The sequence below is a fragment of the Meles meles genome, chromosome 14, assembly GCF_922984935.1.
Source record: "Meles meles chromosome 14, mMelMel3.1 paternal haplotype, whole genome shotgun sequence".
Taxonomy (NCBI): Eukaryota; Metazoa; Chordata; class Mammalia; order Carnivora; family Mustelidae; genus Meles; species Meles meles.
This window is the reverse complement of record NC_060079.1, coordinates 70,511,342-70,534,241: the sequence shown is the minus strand read 5'-3', so window position 1 is coordinate 70,534,241 and position 22,900 is coordinate 70,511,342. Positions and strand designations below refer to the sequence as shown.

Below are 22,900 nucleotides of genomic sequence, written 5' to 3'. Positions count from 1 at the left end.
CTGTGCGGGGGTTGGACACAGCTCTCAGTAGTGTCAAGGATCATATGAAGGCTGACATTTAAGATTGTTTGAAAAGGAACATACATTTGCTCTTCATGGTAGTAAAAATGCTATTGAAATGGAGCACAATCTTCCTCTTTTTTTTTTTTTAAGATTTTATTTATTATTTATTTAAGAGAGACCGAGATAGTGAGGAAGAGTACAAGCAATGAGGAGAGGGAGCAGGGAGCCCGACACAGGGCTTGATCCCAGGACCCCGGGATCATGACCTGAGTCAAAGGTAGATGCTTAACCAACTGAACCACCCAGGCAATCCTAAAATGGATTGCAGTCTTTATTGATTTGAGTTAAGAGAGTGGTTATGGAAATGGGGGGCCCTGATCACCATAATTGGCACCACTTGGAGCTGCTTAAAAACACAAATTATGAAGACCCGGCCCACACCTTCTGAATCAGAAACTCTGAAAGTAGGGCATGATTCCCATGTGATTTCTCCTGTGATTCCCATGAATGCTTAAATTTGAGGATCACTGAGTGAGGAGAAGGACAGTTTGAATTTCCGGAAAATGGGGAGGAGAAAAAAGGATAAGAGGAATCTGGGGATACATTTAGAATGTTGAATATATTATAGTCAAGCGGAGGTCTATTTAGTTGAGAAATGGGAATATGAGAGTATGTGTTAATTCAAAATATATTTCTTATGGCAGGCCATGTGGTGGGTATGGCACTAAGCTCTGGCAATAAAAATCTGGAGAAAACAGTCTGTGTCCTCTAGGACTTCAGAATCTGGCATGGGAGAGAGATATGAAGGTAAAGAATTGTCACACAGTGTCTAAAAGAGGTACAGTCCAACTGAGCAGGTGCAGAAGTAGTATTAAGAGTTCCCTCCCTTTATAGAAGATCATTTAAAGTTGGGACTAATTTGTAGTTAATTAACTATGACAGTGCTTTCCATGTCCCTATCCCACCTCAAGTCAAAAGACTGTTATTTAGGCTGGAAACAATAAAAAGAGATCTTTATCAGTTGTAACTGTTGTCACTGACATACTGATTTTCCCTCAGGAATGCTCTGGAAGGGTTTGATAAAGTGAACGGCATCTTGGACTCTCAAGTGATGAGCCTACATAACTTGGTTCATTCCTTCTTGAATGGGACAAGCGCTTTGCCACATTCTGCTGCCAACGATCCTATTTTTGTGGTATGTTGAAGGGCTCAGAATAGGTGAAAAATTTTCTATGCAAGATGTTGGATTTGTTTTCCGGTAAGATTGTGTGATTTATTCTCTTAGTGGACAATGGGATGTATTCAAACGTTAAATTCATTTTATTCTATGCCCTAGAGTTGGTTAGACAGCATTTAAAGTCCCCTTTTCGGAAACCCATGCTTTAGAATGGCTAGTTTTGCAATGACACCAGACAGGAGTTTATAGTCTAGAGGTGGATCCATAAGTTAGCATAATGATATTATAAATTACATCACAATTTGGCATAATTTATATAATAAATTAGCATAATGATAACAATTTTTCAATAATAAAATGCCTGATGTTGAAGATGAGTGGTGGAACCACCATGACTCTCGCATGAAGCCCAGCCACCTGGCACCTTTGGAACAACACACGAAGTCCACAACTCTGTTGGTGTTTGGACTGACCTCCTCACTTCACAAAATGTTCTGCCTAAAATGGAGCTGTTCCTGCCGTCCTAATATTATTGGGTCCACTTTGGACTGAATCTTCTACATATGACACTTGTCAGAAGATGGTGTGGACCTCCCTGGGTATACAAGAGCAGGTTCTTTTATTCCTTCTGTGTCTACTTGTTAATCAATGTAGGTTTACCAGAATCCGGTCCTTACGTGCTTTCATGGTTAGGTACCACCTAGTAACGAGTTTACTGGAGATAGTAAGGACCATGGACAATACCCACCCCCAAGGGCAGGAGGCCACCATGTGTAAGAGAACCTGGTAGTGCAGAACAGAAAAATTGGTTTGGGTCAGTTTGCAAACTTGCAGGTATATTCATACATTTCTTTTTTGTTTGCAAAGGAGTAGATTCTACTCAAACTAATTTAGGATAAAAAAATTAATTTATTGTCTTAAATAACTGGGAAACTGAGGAGTGCTGTTGCCTTTAGGTATTGCTGAATCTAGGGGGCTCAAAAGAGGTCAGCTCTGTCTCTGTCTTCGTGGCAAATGAGCTAGCCACTTGCAGCCACAGATGTGCATGCTACCAGTTTAGCACGTGAGGCAGGGCTGGAAGCAGCCATGTTACCATAGTAACAGAGAGCCGTCTCAGGATTGGCGCGGCCTGGATTACCTGCCTTCTATGAACCAATCAGTGTGGCAAGGGAAGGGAGGTACTCTGATTGGCCAGAGCAAGGTCACATGTTCACCTGCTGTCCGGGCATGCGTGTGAACCCAGCACATAGCATTTTGAGGAACTCCCTGCAGGGAAGAAAGTTTGTGTTAGTCAGAAGAGGGACGGAGAGTGGGGTAGGAGGGCTGGACAGAAAAAAATGGCAAATGTCTTGAATTAATAGAAAAACCATATTTGGTATTCCTTAGTTTATTAACTGGCTCGTATGTCTGAGAGGAAATACGAGCTGTTGTTGGTAAGGAGGAACCTCAGAGTTCTTCAAAAATCAAAGTGGGATGAACTACCTCCCTTGATATCTCTCGTGATAACTTTAAAAACAGAAGGAAAACCAGAAAGGAACTCGAGAATGGGATTGTTAAATGTTGAGTCCCAAGCTCTGTTTACCAAGGCGCTCTCTGGAGACTGACCAAACCGGAGGTGCAGGCCTGGGCCGTGCTATCCCGGCTGTCCTTGGTCAGCCCCCTCCGGCCAAAGACCGCAAGGAACCCTGGGAGTGGAACACGTGATTCCATGGTTCCACGAGACCGAGGAGGGTGTATTCCTTGTCCCTGGGACAGACTGGGGAACCATCCAGTGGCTCAGGGGTAGAAAAGAACGAAAGGATTTGGGCTTATGCTGGCTGATTTGGGGAGGGTGGACGCTGTCAGGAAGCAGGGGCAATTCTCTGACTTTGTACCCCAATAATCCTTAGTGATTGGTAGAGCAAAGGCAGTTGCTTGTGTTAGCTGGGGAAGGGCTACTGTTCGTGTTAGGTATTGTAGGGTTTGGACAATGTTCATATTTTGTCTACCTTCAGTCACAAACATGGAGTTGTTTTGTTTTTGTCTTGATCCATTAGGATCATAGAGTGACCTTGTTTGATGTTGATGTTCCATGATTGTTTACCCCGGAACAGAACGCCAAGGCCTTCCTGATGATGGTGCCAGGCCAGCTCCAGGATGTCTGGGGCTGCTTTTTTTCCCCTAAGTACAGTTCGCCAGAGTTGGCTTAGAACCTTCAGACGTCTTAAACTTTTGTATTCCAGCTGCTAAACCCCTACAATGTCTCTGCTTTACAGATACTTAACTGACTGCCTACTATTTTAACACTGTCTGTCTTCAGGATTGTGTGCCTTGGATGGATGGTTTCAAACTATTTTAACATTGTCTGTCTTCAGGGTCGTGTGTCTTGGGTAGATGGTTTCAAAGCAATTCAAAGTCGAAATTTCACTGCTGGTCATTTTTTATTTCGCCAGCATTTTGAATTTAAATTATTATCTAGTATAGATTGTATTGTAACAAGCAAACACTTTATGGTTTTTTTTTTCTTTTTCCAGAATTTTCTTCACCTGAATCTTAATACTTAAGTTTAGTGTATCTTAGTTTACTCAGGTTACCATAACAAAAATAAGATAGACTGTTAAACAACAGAAATTTATATCTCACAGTTCTGGAAGCTGGAAGTCCAAGATCAAGGTGCTGAGTGACAGTGGTTCTTGGGGAAAGCTCTTTTCCTGGCCTACAGACCACTGCCTTCTTGGTGGTGTGTCCTTACATAGTGGAGAGAGAGGCAATGAGCTCTTTGGGGTTCTTATAAAAGTACGAGTCCTTTTATTTCAGGGCCCCATACATATGACCTTATTTAACCCTAATTATCTCTTTTGGTATCTAAAATCTCTGAATACAGTCGTGTCGTGTTGGGGGTTAGGGTTTCAACATATGAATTTGAGGGACCATAATTCAGTCCATACCATCAGTTTATAGCAGCTTGTTTTTCTGGTCTCTTTGGGAGGCCACATGGCATAGTCAAAAGAACACTGTCAAATAACTTCTTAATTTAGTCCTGAATTGTGCAGTCTTGGGCGTCTCATTGAACTGTGTGAAGCCTCTGTTTCCTGCTCTGCAAAGTGCAGGTCACAGATCTTGATCGGGTGTTGGAGGAGAATCAAGTGCTCATTAATGCAACACTAAATAGATTAGAATAATATGAAGCTGCTTTAGAAACTGCCAAGTACAATACAAAAGTTATCATAAGACAACAATGTGGTTTATGGTAGTTGCTGGGAAAGAATCAGAAAACTATATGTTGGCTTTGAATTTCCAAACCTTAATTAAGTTTTCTTATCTTGTTCGCCATAACAGACAGTTGTGCCCTAAGGCAATTTTACTGACAAGAAATCCTGAGGTATTTCAAAGGGGATTTATTACTTCTTACTCCACCCAGTGTACACAAAAAGGAGATATGAAGAGGGAGGGTAAAGGTAGAGCTCACAATGCTCTGAGCTTGCCTGGTGGTGTGAAGGTCTGGGGAGCTTTCTGGATTCCCAGATAGATGAATGCCTGGCCAGAGTGAGCTATGGGGAATCCATAGATAAGGCAGTAGATGAGCTATTCCTGTTTTCTAAAAAGTGTTTCTTCCCTCAGATTTGTGTAACAAAACATGGAGTCATCAGAAAAGTGGACTCTTGATCCCAGCCTCCAGAAAAGTGGGGGCTTGCTTACCTGCAAGATCTCCAGAGCCATCTTAGTTGTTCTGTCGTATGCTTGCCCTCTTTGTCGGTTCTAACTTGATATTTCACATCATTTTTCTAGCTATTATCTCAGCCATTAGCTTATGCCAAACAGTACTTGTGTCTCTCTTCTCTGCCATCTACCTTTATGTCTACTTATCTATATTTCTCTAAATAAGCGTTTGTAAAACATACGTTTTCAACTATCACATTTATACACACAGATCATATTCATGAGAAAAAAATGTTACAGTACTCCTTCACCAGTACCCCAAAATATTATGAGTAGGACAGCAGAATTTTCTGGCGAAATCAGGATTATATGCCTCCACACAACCTTCCTCTCCTACTATAGGAAATAAGGGTGATGTTAGTAATGTGCTTTTCAACACCCTAAGTTTCAAGGATTGTTACGTCTTATCTCCGTCTTTGGAGGATGCCCATTTTGTGTGTAGGGCTTGGCAACAGTTTTCTGTGAATGACCAGACAGAGCATGTTTTAGAGGCCAAATGATCTCTGTTGCAATAACTCAACCTTGTCACTGTGGCATGAAAGCAGCCATAGACAATATGTGAATGGGTGAGAGCTGTTCTAATAAAACTTTATTTAAAAAACAGGTGGTAGGGCTGCCTGGGTGGCTCAGTTGGTTAAGAGTCTGACTCTTGATTTTGGCTCAGGTCATGATCTCAGGGTTGTGAGACTGAGCCATGAACTGGGTTCCAAGCTGAGTGTGGAGTCTGCTTGGGATTGTCTCCCTCTCCCTCTGTCACCATGCCCACCATGCTCTCTCACTCTCTCTCGCTCGCTCTCTCGCTCTCTCTGAGAGAGAGAAATAAAAAACAGGTGGTGAGCTCTGGTACACAGGCTTTAGTTTGCCAACTCCTGCTCTAAGGAATTAATTAATATCTCTTCTCTGCAGTATTTTTTTCTCTATCGGTCATGTTTCTCTTCCTGCTCTAGGAGAGCTCACATTATGACTTTATGGGTGAGGAATTCTGTGACTTGCATGTAGTTCAAAATATTAGATATTTAATCATCCTTGTCTTCATTACTTTTAATACCTTTAATATTTAAAATTTTGTTCTTTGGTATAAGTGCAAATAAATAGACAAAAACTACAGCCTTTTTTTTTTTTTTTTAAGGCATGAAGTGTTTTGGCACTAGTTCTAGAACTGACCTTTAAGGCTATTTACACAGAGTTTCATGTTGAAGCCAATTCTGGCTTAAATAATTTTCACCCATATTGAGATCCAGGTTACAGTATTTCATTTAAAAGAGTGATAGCTCCTGGAATTTCAAATTCACAAAGCAATTTATGCAAATATATTGCATGCAACATTTATTAAAATTATTTTCCTGTAATCTCTTCAAGCAAGAGAGGTACAAAGTTGTATCTGATCACAATAATGAGTAAAAGATATAATGTTAAAATACAGGAAAAACTCTGAAACCAATCTCTGAAATTCTAATAATTCATAAGATAATTAAAGGATATGCACACATTCATCATGGAAAATACGATTAGGTCACAGAAATGCTAAGTAGTGCTGTCTTCAGTATTGAATTTAGCTATAATCTAGGGGAAAAACAAAGGAAAACCAATACAGCCTACAGTGAGAAACAGTTGAGTTAACTGCTGAGAATGAAATTATGTTAGAGAGAAATATTTTCCTTCCAATTTCAAAGCAACTATTCTTAGGGCTGTGTTTGGATGTTATCCTTTTAGAAAGGTACATTTGGCAAGTTCTCATTCTTTCAATTCCTAAGTGACTGGGAGATTTATAGGTTGTATGACTAATACTCACTGCATAGTTCATGTTTTTGTCCCCTTATACACTGAAATTCTACATGGAATGAGGTGTACATACAGTGTTACCATCATTTATATTTCTTAAAATGACTAATAGTTGGGTAAGATAGCTCCATAAATTTAGGGGGAAAAAACAAGAAAAGAAAAAGTGAGTTTCTAAAAACAAGGCTAATGGGACTACATGAAGTTAATTCCCTTCTGACTCTACTGTTCGAGGCTATAATAAAATTAGTAAAATTAAAAGGTCATAATAACAAGTATAAAATACTTGTGAATTGGTATGAGTTTAGTTTAAAAAATCCCAAAAGAAGAATATAGGACATTGCTTCTCTCCCCCCAAGAGTGAAGCACTTAAAAATAGATCCATTTTGGGGCACCTGGGTGGCTCAGTGGGTTAAAGCCTCTGCCTTCAGCTCAGATCATGATCCCGGGGTCCTGGGATAGAGTCCCGCATCGGGCTCTCTGCTCAGCAGCGAGCCTGCTTCCTCCTCTCTCTCTCTCTGCTTGCCTCTCTGCCTACTTGTGATCTCTCTCTGTCAAAAATAAAATAAATTAAAAAAATAGATCCATTTTATTTATCTTTCTTACAAAAGAAAAAGCATATCAGTCAGTTAAGCATCCAGCTCTTGATTTCGGCTGAGGTCATGATCTCAGAGTTGTGAGATCAGTCCCTGCATCAGGCTTCTCGCTTGGTGGGGAAACTGCTGGAGATTTTTCTCTCTCCCTCAAGTCCCCCACCCCACCAAAATAAATAAATTTTAAGAAAAAAAAGAAGTATAATTAGGCTAATACCTTGAATATTTAAATTAACCTTGTTTTATTTTAATTTTTCATTTTTAATAGTTAAAATTTTTTTTAATGATTTAGAGTTACAGAAATATTGGCAAAAAGATTTTAATTGTCTGTAATTCCATCTGAACTTTCTGCTTATTTCCTCTCATATTCTATGTTTATACAGTTGTACTTAGAATGCACACTTTTTAGGTTGCTACATAGTTTCTTAAATATTTTTTCAAAATTTAAAAATAGATAATGCAATAAGGAGTTCAAATCTAAAAGGCATAAAATGAAGTCTCTGTATCACTACCATCTCCCAGCTAGTTACTATCATTTCCCCCTAGTCTTCCAGGTTCATTTTATAAATATACAAACAAATATGTTATCTGAATAGCAAGATACTTAAGATTACAGAAGTCCGTGACTTCATTATTTTTATTTGTATTTTTTACTTTTTCTAAATCATTGCATATCAGTTCACGAAGGCCATTCCCATCCCTTTTTTATGGCTGTATGTTATTCTATAGTGCGGCTTTATCCTGAAATTTTAACCAGTTTTTTTTTTTTAAAGATTTTATTTTATTTATTTGACAGAGAGAGAGATCACAAGTAGGCAGAGAGGCAGGCAGAGAGAGAGGAGGAAGCAGGCTCCCTGCGGAGCAGAGAGCCGGACGCGGGGCTCGATCTCAGGACCCTGAGATCATGACCTGAGCCGAAGGCAGCAGCTTAATCCACTGAGCCACCCAGGTGCCCCAAATTTTAACCAGTTTTGATGGGCACGTAGGTGGTTTCTAATCTCTTGCATGGCAGACAGTGCTTAAATGCATGACCATGTAGAGTAAATCAAGAGAAGAGATTTACCAGCTCAAAGATTAAATAAATACACTTGAAATGTCTGTAGATACTGCCAAACTGCCTCTGGAAGGTTGAATAAATGCTACATTTATTTATTTATTTTTAAACAACTGAGATAAAGTTAATAATTCCTAAGGAGTGTGACACCTTGGTGAGTTTTAAAAGAGCTGAGGTATTGGAGATGGTGGGTGGTCACTACTGGTGTGGAGCGTCCCAGGGTGGCAAGATTTCTATACTCTTGGTCTAGGGGATAGTTTGGTTTTATAACTTGGCATGGGCTAAATGGCCCGGAAGAAATTCTTTCCAACTCTAAGCTTCGTGAAGATAGACTCATGCTCTATTGAGAACTAAACCTATGCTAAGAGATGAACTTCGTACCCTTTGTCACTGATGAAATTAAGTAGCATAATGGCAGACCACATTTATATGCAAATCTAAAGTGGCTACCACATTGATTTGGGTTCCTTCCTCCTAGAGTTTTGGTGATTCCTTAGACATGAATGGACCAGCAGTATCTCAGTTCTTATCTAGAAGCTCTTCTGACATAACCCTGGTTCTCTCTCTCCCACCTGCTTATGACATATGCTGACCCCATGAGTTCTTTTAAAGCCGCCATACTAATAACAGAATCTCTTGTACTCTTCTGTTTGCAGGTGTTCAAAGTTTAACCCTTAAAGTGTAAGCTTTCTTCTGCATGGACTCAACTGATATTTCTTTTTTAAATTGAGATATAACCGACCTGTAAAATTAAGTTAGTTTCAGGTGTATAACCTAATGATTCAATATTTGCATATATTGCAAAAACAGTCATCATAATTAGTCTAGTTACTGTCTGCCACCATACATAACTGATATTTCTTTTTACATGTATGCTAATATATCTTACATACAATGTATTGCATATATTTAATGTATACTTTTGTATATTTTATATACAATGCTTTTATATAAATTTATGTAGAAAGGGTGCTTTTTCTTTTTAAAAAATATTTTATTTATTTATTTGAGAGAGAGCATGAGCAGGGCGGGGAGAGGTAGAGGGGGAGGGAGAAGCAGGTCCCTTGCTAGGCAGGGAACCCGCTGCTGTGGTGGGTCTTGATCCCAGGCTCAATCCCATGACCCTGGGATCATGATCTGAGCTGAAGGCAGACACTTAACCGACTGACCTACCCAGGTGACCCTAATCTTAGTTTTAAATGGACCTTCCCTCTGTGACTGGGTGTGTATTATGTGATTTCCAAGTGATCACATATGAGTTTTCAGAGGGACAGAACATTATCACATTAAGACTCTCTCTGGGGGCACCTGGGTGGCTCAGTGGGTTAAAGCCTCTGCCTTCGGCTCAGGTCATGATCCCAGGGTCCTGGGATCGAGCACTGTGTCGGGCTCTCTGCTCCATGGGGAGCCTGCTTCCTCCACTCTCTCTGCCTGCCTCTCTGCCTAGTTGTGATTTCTCTCTGTCAAATAAATAAAAAATATATATAAAAAAAAAGACTGTCTCTGACCATGAATGATGTCTTCTGGGTAAGAACACATGAATTCAAGTGGTGAAAACCACAGTGCTCTGGTTTTTGGTGATGTACTGGTGTCTGTGGTATTGGAGGTATTGAATCTGATTGTGCAGACATCTAAGCTAAGGTTAAGTTTGATAGTAACTTTATCCTCTAGTGATCCTGAAAAAGATATGCATGATTTCCTTGTATTTTATTCAAGTTTCTTTATGCCTGAAAGCACGATAGCCATTGATTGATTGCTTTTTTCTGCAAGAGTTGCATTAGAGAAACTTTACCTTAAAAGCCCATAGAATCACATTTTCTTCAATACTGCCTCCAAGGTGGAAGTTTTTTCTTCCTGTACCTTTCCTTATGCAGTCGGAGCAAGAGAGAATGGGTTTGTGAAACAAAATTTGTAACCTCATTTCCGAAGCACTCAATTTTTAATGCCCAAATATAACTATGTGTCTCTAGAGCAGATAAAAGGCAACCACAGTATTCTGTTATTTTACCTGTGCTTTTATTTATTACCCTCCCATTACATTTAGCCTTTACAGAGACATTAACTGAGCTCATGTTTGACTCATGTCAAACAAAGATACTATTAGTTTCTCAAGAGCAATTCAAGGTATCTTGTTTCAGAACAATGTTCACAACTCTAACAAAAATACCTATTCTGCGGGCTGCACCACTTCTCTTTATGGCTGTGGATACGTTATTGCTTGCAGCATTTTGTTTATTGCATTCTTTGCATCTTCTTGGCACACACTTGCCTCTTTTACTACATTCTATAAATTGGGTGTTCTGTATATGGTTCCTACTAGAGCATTTATTGTATAATGTTTTATAGCCCTTTGGAGACCTATAATCTCTCCTTATTATTTTTCCCTCTTCTTTTATCTATCCAAATTATGAATTGCTGCAGAGTCTTGTCCCCTCCTTAATTATTTACACTTTGCACTGGGTGAATTCTGATGTTTTCCAAAAGCCTCTTGCTGCACTGAATCTGGATCTTTCTTTGTCCTGAGTGTCCCTTGTCTCTTTTTTCTAATCACAGTTTGATCTCTGACTTGAACTCACACAGTCCCTAAACGCTCAGGAGATACTGTGTGACCTTCTTTGGAAAATACACTCTGGAACACCCCTAGATACATTTTCTGTGTATCCCTTAAGATTTGGTTCCACTGCTTAGTACAGAAAACCTGTTATAGAAGCCTCCCCTCGTAAAAGAGAGGTTAATTTTTCTCTTAATGTAAAAGATCCCCAGTTGTAGGCCGTCCAGAGTCACCACAGACAGTCATCACAGATCCTTCTGTGTTTTTGCTCTACTAATCTTGGTGAGTGCCTTCTTTTCCTAACTTTGTTAGTTAGCAATTAAGATGGCTGCTGCAACTCCAGCCATCACACCCATGTTCCAGGAAACAGCTAGGATAAATGCAAAGGGAAAAAGGACCAGTTTTGCGTTGAGACCACCACCTTTAAAGAGCTTTCTTAGGAATCCCACCCAGTGACTTCTAATTCAGTCTCAGGGATAGTTTGATACATTCCTTCACTCAAAATACAAAGGAGGTTACAGAGAAAGGAGAGTGGATATTTGGTAAGCAACCAATAGTGCATACTGTCCTTAGGCACTCAGCCTCTATTGCCTGGGCTCCGTGCTTGTGGCAAAAGTTCTATTTGAAACTGGCAGGCTCCCCAGGCTTTAGCTGGAGGATGAAACCCAACTTTCTTGTCTGGGAGCCTTCTAACATTCTCTGGAGTTCCCGGGATTCTGGACACGAGATACCTTTTCAGTGACTTGCACCAACAGCTAACACTCGGTTTTTTTTCCAGGGCTGATCCCTTTTTCTAAGCTCTCCTTGTAGGAAACACTGATCTTTTACATTATCATGTGTCTTCCAAGGTTGTTGCTTGTGCAATAAGTGTTATACCTCTATTTCTTTGGAGCTTCAATTTTGTTAGTCAAAGCTAAGATTTTAGAATTAAGAAAAAAAAAATCTGTAATGTCTGCAAAAGCCCAGGTCTTAAAATTTGATGTTTTTGCTTTAAGATGATTATCCCTGGGGCGCCTGGGTGGCTCAGTGGTTTAAGCCGCTGCCTTCGGCTCAGGTCATGATCTCAGGGTCCTGGGATCGAGTCCCGCATCGGGCTCTCTGCTCGGCAGGGAGCCTGCTTCCCTCTCACTCTCTCTGCCTACTTGTGATCTCTCTCTGTCAAATAAATAAGTAAAATCTTTAAAAAAAAAAAAAGATGATTATCCCTGCCACGAACTGTAAAAATCCATTTGGGAAGAAATTCCTTGAGTAAATCACTCAGTTCTTTTAACTATCCAATATGTAGCCATGTGAGACAATATGGGTAGAAAATTCTCGCTGTTGCCTGATAGGGGTAACTAACTACAAGGAACTTTGGGTAAGATTTGAAAATAGATATTATCTAATAAATAAACAACAGCTACATAAGCCAGAAGAGCAATGCACTTAAAGGGTTTGAGAAGTGCAAAGAGCTATGAATTTAGGCTGAGAGAAACTAGGGAAAATGCTTCAGGATGAGGACCACTGCATTGGTCCTTGATAGATGCCAGAAAACAGAAGAAATCAGATTGCAAGCTGAGGAAACAACACCAGATAGAAAGGGGCCTCTTTCGCTGAATTGTACAAAAGACAAAACTCCTTTGCGTGGCACTGTCTTCAGGCAACAAATCCTTATTAGACATCGACTCTGCCCAGGTTGCATGCTAAGCTGATGCTTCCAAGGTGAAAAGACCCCATCTCTGACCTTTAGGAGTTAGGGGTGTTGTTAAGGAAAATAGATAAATATGGAACAAGTTATAGAAGGAAACTAAAAAAATAAGTAACAAGTCATCGTATAATTTGGCCAGGGCTCTAATTGGAGTACAAGAATAGTGGCGATAGGGTGAATGAATTCGTTTGAGAAGCATTTTTTATTGGAATAAATACCTCCCTACCCCCTTGTGACAGGCTCCAGGATGACAACACTTGGGACCCAAGGGAAGAGAAGGGAGCAGTGTCCCTTGGTCCTTGAACTTACAGTCTAGGAATAAAAGAGGAACCCAGCATAAAAGTTGGGCTGAACTCTCACATTTATGTTGTGCTGCAAAATTGGGGCTATAAATGTGGAAATTTTGCTGTTAATATTTTAAAACGTAATAATTGCTGTATTTGAGAAGGACTTTAATACCTTCCTTGAGAAAATAAAAATGAGCACTATACACCCTCACAGCATTTTTTAGACTTTCTTTTGCTGGCATAAGACCAAAAATTTAAATGAAAGTGTTATAAAATGAGTACCTAAAAGAGCCATCCTACTGAGAAAAATTTGAAAAACCATTTTGGAGATTTCTTTCCTTCCTTCCTTCTCCCCTCCCCTCCCCTCCCCTCCTTTCCTATCCATTTGTGTTTCCCTATCCATTTGTGTTTCAATACGTTAAACACAGCCTCTTCTTTCTCTTCTGTTAAGAACAAAACCAAAGATATCTATCTTATCATACTTGCCTTTCTCCCCAACTTAATAATTAACACTCACTTATTGAAGGCATCTAATGTTTTCAACCAGTGTTAAATCTGCAAGTGAACTTTCATTTATTCACTTGACAAAGCGGTTGATGAATCTGTTTGGAGAGATGTCATGAAGCCTTGAAAATATTTACTAAATATTTCAGTGGTTATGTCACTAAGATACAGTTGCATATGGAGAAGTCCTTATGTCCAGAAGAACCCCAATGCACTCTAGAGAAAGCTTCAATCAGGCTGACCTGATTGGGACAGACAGATCAATGTCCAATGCCATGCTCAATTTTCTTGCAGGTACTTCATTCCTTTACCGACGCCATTTTTGATGAGTGGATGAAAAGATCCAATCCTTCTGTGGATGCCTGGCCTCAGGAGCTGGCACCAATCGGTCACAATCGGATGTATAACATGGTTCCTTTTTTCCCTCCAGTGACTAATGAGGAATTCTTTTTAACTGCAGACCAGCTTGGCTACAGCTATGCTATCAATCTGCCAGGTAACAAATACAACTTCTAAGGGGATAATTCATTCATCTTCTGAAGGACCTTTCTTTCTTTCCAAAAATGCAAACCAGGACCTTAAATTTAAGTATGGAGGTCTAGTTAATTTTATTAGCGATTTTCCAAAATATTTATATTAAGCAAAATGAGCCTTTGCACTACCATGTAAATGTCAGAAAAGGGACTGGTTTGATGACTGAATTAATAAATAATAGCATATAATAAATATATAAAAATAATCTGAATTAATAAAAACCTGGCTATGGTTTGAAATGTCTAGCCAACAAAATCAAAATGCACTAGCCCCATGTGGATGGGGTTCATCAGGACTTGGAGAATCGTTACTTGAAGGAAGGACTTGGTTTATTGTGAAGAAAATAAAGCACTTACTGTGAGCATGTAGTTCAAGGGGAGACCAAAAAACTCAGTAATTGAGATAAATAATAATGTAATGTAATATTTTTTTAAAAATCAAAATAAATGCAAAAAAGATTAATATAATAACAACATTTTAAATAAAGACATCAATAATTATTAAATTATTTTAAATATTTTAAATATATAAAATATATAAAAATAATTTTATAAAATATAAAATTATAAATAAAGGATCAATAATTGTGATCCTTGTTTGTTCACCCCTACATTATTTTGTAATGAGACCAGTTATTTCCAGTTAGCCCATACCAGTCCTGCTGGGTTGCTTTATGAGGTTGGTGTTAGCCTGCCAACAATTTGGGCTACATGGGGCTGCACGCATATGTGTCCTTAATTAAAGATCTTTAAATCATGTTTTTACATTGTAGAATTTTTAGTAGCTTTTTCCATTTGGTTGAAAATGTGGGAGGATATTTTGGTAAGTATATATATGGGCACATATTTTTCTATTTGCCCAGACACTAATATAGCTCCATGGGTCACTTAAACAATCTTAGGACAGGTTGAGAAAGAAAAGGTAAAACAATCAATAAATATCTTATTTTGTCCAGAACTCAGAAAAGCACATAGCCCATCTGCTGGTGAGTTTACCCCATGTGTCTCTTCCAACTTCCCTAAATCTCTGTCTGTGGTGTAATCGTGATGACCTGTGAGCTCACATTTCTCCCTCTCTCTCTGACTTCAGAGTCTTCCAAGCCCTGGAGTCTGTCCCTTGCTTTTCCTTCTACTCCTGCAACTTCGCTTGTTTTCCTTACTGATTGGAAGTTTCCCTTCTCTGGACAGCTGAGATATCTTTTGAAACTTCATTCTCTTTTATCTGGAATCAAACATAGCAACAATCACAAGGTTTGGGATGAGCATTTGCCCCTACGTCCATTCCTCTGACACCAGCCAATGAACAGGTATAGACTGAGAGTCTGAACATGCCCAGAATGTGTTAATTCCTCAGGAGACACAAATTCATGTTTCACGTGCTGGTCTGCCACAGAAACTGACAGTCTTGTCTGGGGAGACGAAACTACAACAGAAGTTTGAAGAAAGGAGTGGGGCATTTGGGAAAGCCTTCCAGAAGGGGATGGGTCTTGAGTCTGATTCAAAGAGATGGTGGATCTTCTGTAGAGGAGGCGGAAAGAAGGGAGCATTTTAGATGGAAGGAGAGAGGACTGCCTGAAGAAGCCTGGCTGGAGAGGAAGGCTTGGGTAGAAGATTCCCTGAATTAAGTCCGGATCTGTGAGAAGAGCCTGATTACAGAGGGCCTTAAAAGCTAGGCAGAAACCATAATGAGACACCACTTTCCAAGCATTAGGATGACTATTACTGACAAAACAGCAGGTAATAAGTGCCGATGAGACGGTGGGGTAATTGGAGGCTTCGTGCTCTGCTGGTGGGAATACAGAGTGGTAGGTAGCCTCTGTGGAAAGCAATATGGCAGCTCCTCAAAAAACTGAACCTCAGATTACCATATGATCCAGCAAAGAACTGAAAGCAAGTACCCACACAGATTATTTGCAAACCTCTGTTTGTAGCAGTATCATTCACAATAGACATAAGAAAGAACTCAACATCCATTGACGGCTGAATGGATAAACAAAGTGGCATATGCACACAATGGAATATTACGCAGCCTTAAAAAGGAAGGGAAGCCTGTCATATGCTACGACATGCACGAGTCTTGAAGATACGCTAAATGAAAAAGCCAGTCACAAAACAATAAAAACTCTATGATTCCACTTATATGAGATGTCTAGAGTCATCAAGTTTATAGAGACAGAAAGTAGAATGGGGGTCGCAGAGGCTGGAGGGCTGGGGTCCTGGGGAGATCTTATTTCAGTTTTGCAAGATGAAAAAAGTCTGGCAGGTAGGTGGAGGTGATGGTTGCTCAAGCGTGTGAAGCTCTGGGCCCCACACCTGAGCACTTAAAAAGGATTACGATGGTGAAACACATGTTTCACGTGTATTTTACCACAACGAGAAGAACAATCATCTTTGGTTCCTGAACAAAGAAATGTCAGAATAAACATCTGCATTTGAAGAAGATGGTTCTGGCAACAGATGTTGGATTGTCACAAGAGGAGAAAAATTACAGTGATCTTGGAGGAATCCCTGCAGGATGAATAGGGAGCCTTCTGGGGAATGGAGGAAAAACGAGAAGGAGGATTTTACATTTAGCCAAGTATAGGGTGAAGAATAAGAACCCAGGTCAGAGAAACTGAATTTAAGGACAGCTGGCCTAGGGGCACCTGGAAGACTCAGTCTGTTAAGTATCTGCCTTCTGCTCAGGTCATGATCTCAGGGGACTGGGATTGAGCCCCGCATCGGGCTCTCTGCTCAGCAGGAGGCTCGCTTCTCCCTCTCCCACTGCCCCTTCCCCTGCCCCTGCTTGTGCTGTCCCTCCCTCTCTTAAAAAAATAAATAAAATCGGGGCGCCTGGGCAGCTCAGTGGGTTAAGCCTCTGCCTTCGGCTCAGGTCATGATCTCAGGGTCCTGGGATCGAGTCCCACATCGGGCTCTCTGCTCAGCAGGGAACCTGCTTCCCCCTCTCTCTCTGCCTGCCTCTCTGCCTACTTGTGATCTCTCTCGCTGTCAAATAAATAAAATCTTTAAAACAATAATAAATAAATAAAATCTTTAAAAGCAATGAAAAGAAAATAGGGCCAAGGATAAGGGAATTTTAAAAAAACATGACAAATAGGCATAAGTATATTAAAGTGAAATTCATTATTTTTGTGGAGAGTGCTTATAAGATATATCTGAGTAGAGAGCTAGATTTATCAGGTGGAAGATTCAGATTTTATTCACAACTCTTTAAACGGGTACAAATGCTATTGAATGTCTCCTATTACAATCGCCAATCTGATTTGCCTTATACATTTATCACCCTATAAAAACGTAGAGACAATAGTGGAATTTCTCCATCTGGGTCTTGTATATTTCCAGTTCCCTGATACTACGTTAGCATACACCTTAACAAATGAGTTTCTAACTCACAAAAGTAGTTATATACTTCCTTGGAGGGTTTATTCTGTGTAAGTGTTTATTGCAAGAAATTTAAAACATGCAATCAGCTGTATTTAAATAATGGAATGCCATTTCCTCAAGAAAAACAATTGTGGATATGGCAAACTGTTGGTGGGGGAAGAAGATAGATTTTATCCTAGCCAGTATCGTTCTGCTCTATCTACAAAAATGCACGTGAAAAGCAAAGGGGTTCATTCTTCTCTGAGTGTCTTCAGCTGATGAAAATCCCAACCGTTGACCCTTCTCTTCTGCTTTAATTCCAGCTGATGAAACCCCAGGTTGGACCCCAACCCTCTTGGTGGTCATGGGAATGCTGGTGGCTTTGGCTGGTGTTTTTGTGGTGCTCTTTTTCCTTCAGTACAGAAGACTCCGAAAAGGCTACACACCCCTAGCGGAGACACATTTAAGCAACAAGAAGTACACAGAAGAAGCCTAGAGAGCTCACGCCTTCCCCTGGAGAGGCACCAGTTAAGCCACAGGTCTGACCTTGCCGATGAACACACTATTAGTCAGTGTTCTTCCTTTAGCAGAAGACATTTGACACGGTCGCCCCTACTGTGGTGCTCATTCTCAAGACAGAGGATGCGTAGCTGTAGTCGCTGGTTTACTTACTGTTTAACAAACACAAACGGGAATGTTTGAGGCTTTCTTGACCATCAGACAAAGGCAGACGATTTGTGGTATTTGATAGTCATTCCCCGTATTGATTAAGCCTCCTCCTGTTCTGAGAAGGCACACACAGACACACACACATGCACGCAACTGATAAAGGGGATTCATTTTAATTTGCAGGTCACTGTAATTTGAGACCTGGGCAAGATCATGGTTCATTTTTTCTTAACCCAAGGGTGCTCCTTTGTAAAGGGGCAAGCGGAGTGGGACCGGAAGATGCTTCCTGAGTCTCCAAGGGTGTAGTTATAAACATCCGTGCTTCTAGGTGCCTTCCTGATCATCTTCCAGTGGCTTACTTTTCTTCTCTCTGTGTCTTTTCTTTTCCAGCCTTTAAAACAGCCTTGGAGATGAAAATAGGCCTTATTTTCTGAAGAGGATGGAGAGTAAATGAAGGAATGAATGATCAGTTTGGTTCTTTTTTGTAAATTAGATTTTCCAGAATTTATCAGAATCTGTAGTTCTTAACAGGGTCATATCATGAGATTCAATAGCTAGATAAACGTTGATTCTATAGTGAAAAATAGACGAGAGATTAAATGATAGAATTTTCTAGTTAATATACTGTTTTAAGTCTCCTAACATGTATAGAACCACTTCTCCCAGGAAAGGCAGGCTGGAAAAGGCTATGGGGCTAGAACCCTCTCGATCTGAGTAGAGTTTCATTGCTTTGAGGTCTCATTTGGCTGATCCTGAACCAATTTCTTTACCAGGTAGCCTCAGATGAAAAATTATCCACGTATGTTTTTAGGAGTTGACTTCTGATTTTACTCATGTTGTGGTGTTCTGACAGTTACTTAGGAATGCTAATCAATTAAGCCTTATCATTTAAAAGCAAACCATCCATACAAAATATAACATTTCAGAATTAAATGGTTATGTTGCACTAAGTAATGATCATATCGCGAGAGGTAAGAACGAAGCCATCTTTATTTACTAAGATGCTCAGACTTACCAAGATGATCCCTCCTTCTGAGAAGTTAGCGCTTACTGAGATTGAAGGTAAATTTCATCTGCTCATAGTTGCTACCTCTGCTTCAGGGGTGAGGTCAAAGTTCTAGAAGGTAGCCTGTCTGTCCACACATTTCAGCTGCTCTCTACTGGAATAGATGTGTGTGAAGGTTGGTTGGGAAGGGGATTCTTAGAGCCAGCTGCCTTCTACATATGGGGGAGGGGGCTAGATTCATCAAGACACAGGGTTATCCCTCCAAAATAAGACAGCAAAAGCCAGAGAAAGGGACAAATCCAATCAGAACCGAATTGGAGTCTGAGCGAGCCTCAGAAAGCTACGGACACATCTGAGTGCGGGCTCAGCAGATGAAAGTCAAGATAGCCCAGGGTTCTTCATGGGTCGAAGCCCTGCTTGGGTCTCTAGCCCCCGCCACACATAGATCTCAATTCCTGCCTTTAACAGTATCTATGGAAAATTCGGCAAAGTTTGATGAACGTACTCCACTCCAGAAGGTTTATGCTCCAAACTCAGGATTGTTGGGGAACGCAGTTTTACACCCTATTTTTAAGCCAAAAGAGATATAATGAAAGGAAGATATAGTTGTGCATGGTAGGTGTGTCTCTGAAAAGTTACGTTTAAATTAATTGCATGTTAAAAGCAGCAGGGGAGGGGCCCCTGGATGGCTCAGTCAGTTGAGTGCCTGACTCCTGGGTTCTGCTCAGGTCATGATCTCAGGGTCATGAGATGGAGCCCTGAGTCGGGCTCTGCCCTCCACTGCGAGTCTGCCTGAAATTTGCCCTCTCCTTCTGCCACTCATGCTCTCTCTCGCTCTCCTGCTCTCCCAAATAAATAAATTTTAAAAAAATAAAAATAAAATTAACAGGGAAAATGACTTTTTATAGATGAACGATATGAATAATTCCATAAAGCAAATAACCACCTCTCTCTTGTCTCTCTGGTACATCAGAATTTTCATTCATCATATTCCCAAGCAATTTATTTAAAGCCAGATCTGTCCGAGGCAGAAATAGAGGGTAATCATTTATACTTGGCTGTTTTTTCCCATAGCATATGCAGCTTCTGAAAAGATACTGTTTTATAATGTCTTCCCAACAGAAATGATTTCCTAATTTTGTACTTCATTGAAGAGGAGTAAAATTTTCTAACATTTCCTGACATTACAGTCAGTTAGCGATGAATGCCTTTTAAGAAATTTAAAGGTAGAACAAGCCTGTTAGGAAGAACAAGTTAGTTTGTATTTACACTGAATCTCATGCAAATAAACTCAGAAAATACCATGAAGCATTGTAGAGTTGGTTGTATTTCTTAATGATAGGGGGAAAACTTCAACCTTGAAGAAAATGAATAGATCGCTTTACATGCTTCTAGCCTCAGAATTAGAAAAACTGTGTCTATGAATTACTGTTTCAAAAGAAATGCTGTTATAAAGCTAACGTTCAGAAGTGAGTGAAATCTGAGAGCCTGTTTCCTTTGTGACTTAAATTCTCTTCTAATTTTAAAATTCTTTGATAGTAATTTGTGTCTTGCTTCGGATTTAACATCATTAATTATAATAATCCTAATGAATAATTTTAATCTCATGTTAACAAGAAATAAAAAATGTATTAAGGAGGAAAATAAAAATAAATGTTTTGCAGATTATTGTTCGTCTGTTGGAGGCTATTGTTTTTTAATTTGTGAACATCAATTCCCATCTTTTTGGCAGTCAGTATGCATACATTAGAATATATGTATATATATAATACATAAATACGTATGTATGCATATAACCATACATGTATATACAAATATATATATATATATATAATACATAATTACAACTTCAGTTTTGAAAATAAGGTCTTAGATAAATGGAGGCTTCTACTTTCCTTTGAGTTTCTTGGCAATTGCTACTTCCTCACTCTCAGTTTTACAGGCAGAAAAACTAGACACCCATCTCCTCCCAGGCACTGAGTTCCTTTTGATGTCCCCACAACCTAGAGGCTGATCTTGGGTTGGGGTGGGGTGGCTACTTCAAGTCACTGACCAGACAGGCAAGGTCCCACAGGAGCTAACTTGCTGCTGCTCCTGAAAGCTCTCCAGTTCAATCATTTCGTTGGAGACCCCAGAAGAAAACAATGAAATAAGTTATGTGGAGTTCGCTTCCGCATTAAGAACGGAAGCTTCTAGAGGTCAGGTTGGAAACCTCTCTGTACAGCTCCAATACTATTTTATCAAAGCACTTTAAGTACCCAGAAAATGGTGGTGGTCAATCAATACAGGGACATAAAAGAACCAGTTGTCTCCCCAGTGGAGACATAATTATTCTCCCCAACGCAATGGCCAAACCCAACGTGGAACTCTTCCTATTTTTGCAGAACCTTGCTCATCCTGGCTATTTTACAAATATTCTTTAAGGAACGAACTGATCTCAAAGGAAAACTTTTCATTCAGGGCCTCTGGCATCTGTTTTAGCATTAGCAGGATAAAGCGAAGCGAGTGGGGTCTTCAATCCCTGCCATGAAATTAGTAACAACCTTTCTTTCAGTTCTGAGTTGTCCGGATGCTATGTGGACATTTACTCCATGCAAACTCATGCAAGGGTACACGTCCAGCTATCTTCTTCCCACCAGCAGTAGACCTTCATTCTACCATGTTTAGGGACTAGGATAGAAAGGGAAGACATCATGACATCATTTTAGGGTCCTCCACTATCTGAAGTCTTAAAAGCCTGGTTTCAGTGGAAAGAGTTGGCGGCCGAATTATGAAGGCAGACAAACCAGTGCCTTTCTGATGGAGAGGGACCCAAGATGTTTCTTCAGAAACTGTCCACCGATGACATGATCATTTGGCTTTAGCTGCAAGGGTCATTCAAGCTGAAAGTAACCCCTGTGAATGTAATTACGCTTTGGCAAGTAGTTTAATGAAATCTTGAAAACAACATGCGAGAAAATTGCGAACAATAGGGTAAATTAAAGTTTCCCAAAAGAAACTTAAAAGAAAATAAATACACAAAATAAAATAAAATTTTTATTTTATAGAAAATAAAACACAACTCAAAAGAAAATAAAACACAACTCAAGGTTCCTATTCAAAGCATGTATGCTTCATACAGTCTCATCAAGACTGTGTCTCTTTGGCAAAAACCCTTAACCCACTTGTGTTATCTTCCCCATGGACTCAAGTCAGACTGCATGCGTAATATGCCTGAATTTGGTGCTCTCTTCTTCAAACCATTCTCTGCTAAAACTGTCATGGTGTCTCCCAGGTGTGATTGTGTTCTGTGTCCTAAATAATGCCTCATAGAAAAGCTTACGCTTGTCCTTCATTAAAATAGCAGAGCTTTCGCTGCCAGAACACAGAGTCTGATGACTCATTCACTTTGTACGTTATTAAGGGTTTCTGGATTTGTAATGAGCCCAATGACCACGCTGAGGAGCAGAGTGGAATTAGGCTTACAATAAAGCAAACCCTGCCCTCTTGTGTTTTATTAGAAAATTGCACCACGTGGTGAAGTTCTTAGAGCTGCTTACCTCTATCCTGGTTAACCGCCTGGGTTGAGGAAACAAACAAATACTGAAAGATTTGCCATGAATTCAGAAATCAGAACAGACAAAGCATAGTGTTTAGGAGGAAATGATTTCCTGTGCAGGCAAGGTAGTCATGATGAAGGCTCTTAGAATTTCCCTCTTAATATATTTTGGAAATGTTGAATGTTCAACAACAAACCATAAAAATTTGGGGAACCATTTCAGCTGCCAGGCAAAACTCTTTTATGCTGGCCAAATGTGCACAGGGGATAATTTATCACGCCATATTATTTATATGCTCGTACCATAGCTGGAAGTTGGGGAAATTTCTTTTTCAATTAAAAACTGTTATCAAGAAGCTGGTAAATTTTGAAAAAGTTTTTAAAAGTTTTCTGAAAAAATATACTGGATCAGTGAATTGAAACCAGGTCTAAGTGTCTGGGTTCAGCTCAGGGGGTG

At 39.9% G+C, this 22,900-nt stretch overlaps 1 protein-coding gene across 1 annotated transcript in view; it reads left to right on the top strand.

The window, feature by feature from the left end:
• DCT (dopachrome tautomerase) overlaps window positions 1–20,539 on the top strand; it is a 34,876-nt gene extending 14,337 nt beyond the window's left edge. The window contains exons 6-9 of the mRNA XM_045978163.1: window positions 1,063–1,198; window positions 13,629–13,830; window positions 17,554–17,769; window positions 18,290–20,539. Coding sequence (XP_045834119.1) covers window positions 1,063–1,198; window positions 13,629–13,830; window positions 17,554–17,726 — 511 coding nt within the window. The 3' untranslated portion in view covers window positions 17,727–17,769; window positions 18,290–20,539. The remainder of the gene's footprint in view (window positions 1–1,062; window positions 1,199–13,628; window positions 13,831–17,553; window positions 17,770–18,289) is intronic.
• Window positions 20,540–22,900: the final 2,361 nt, after the last annotated feature.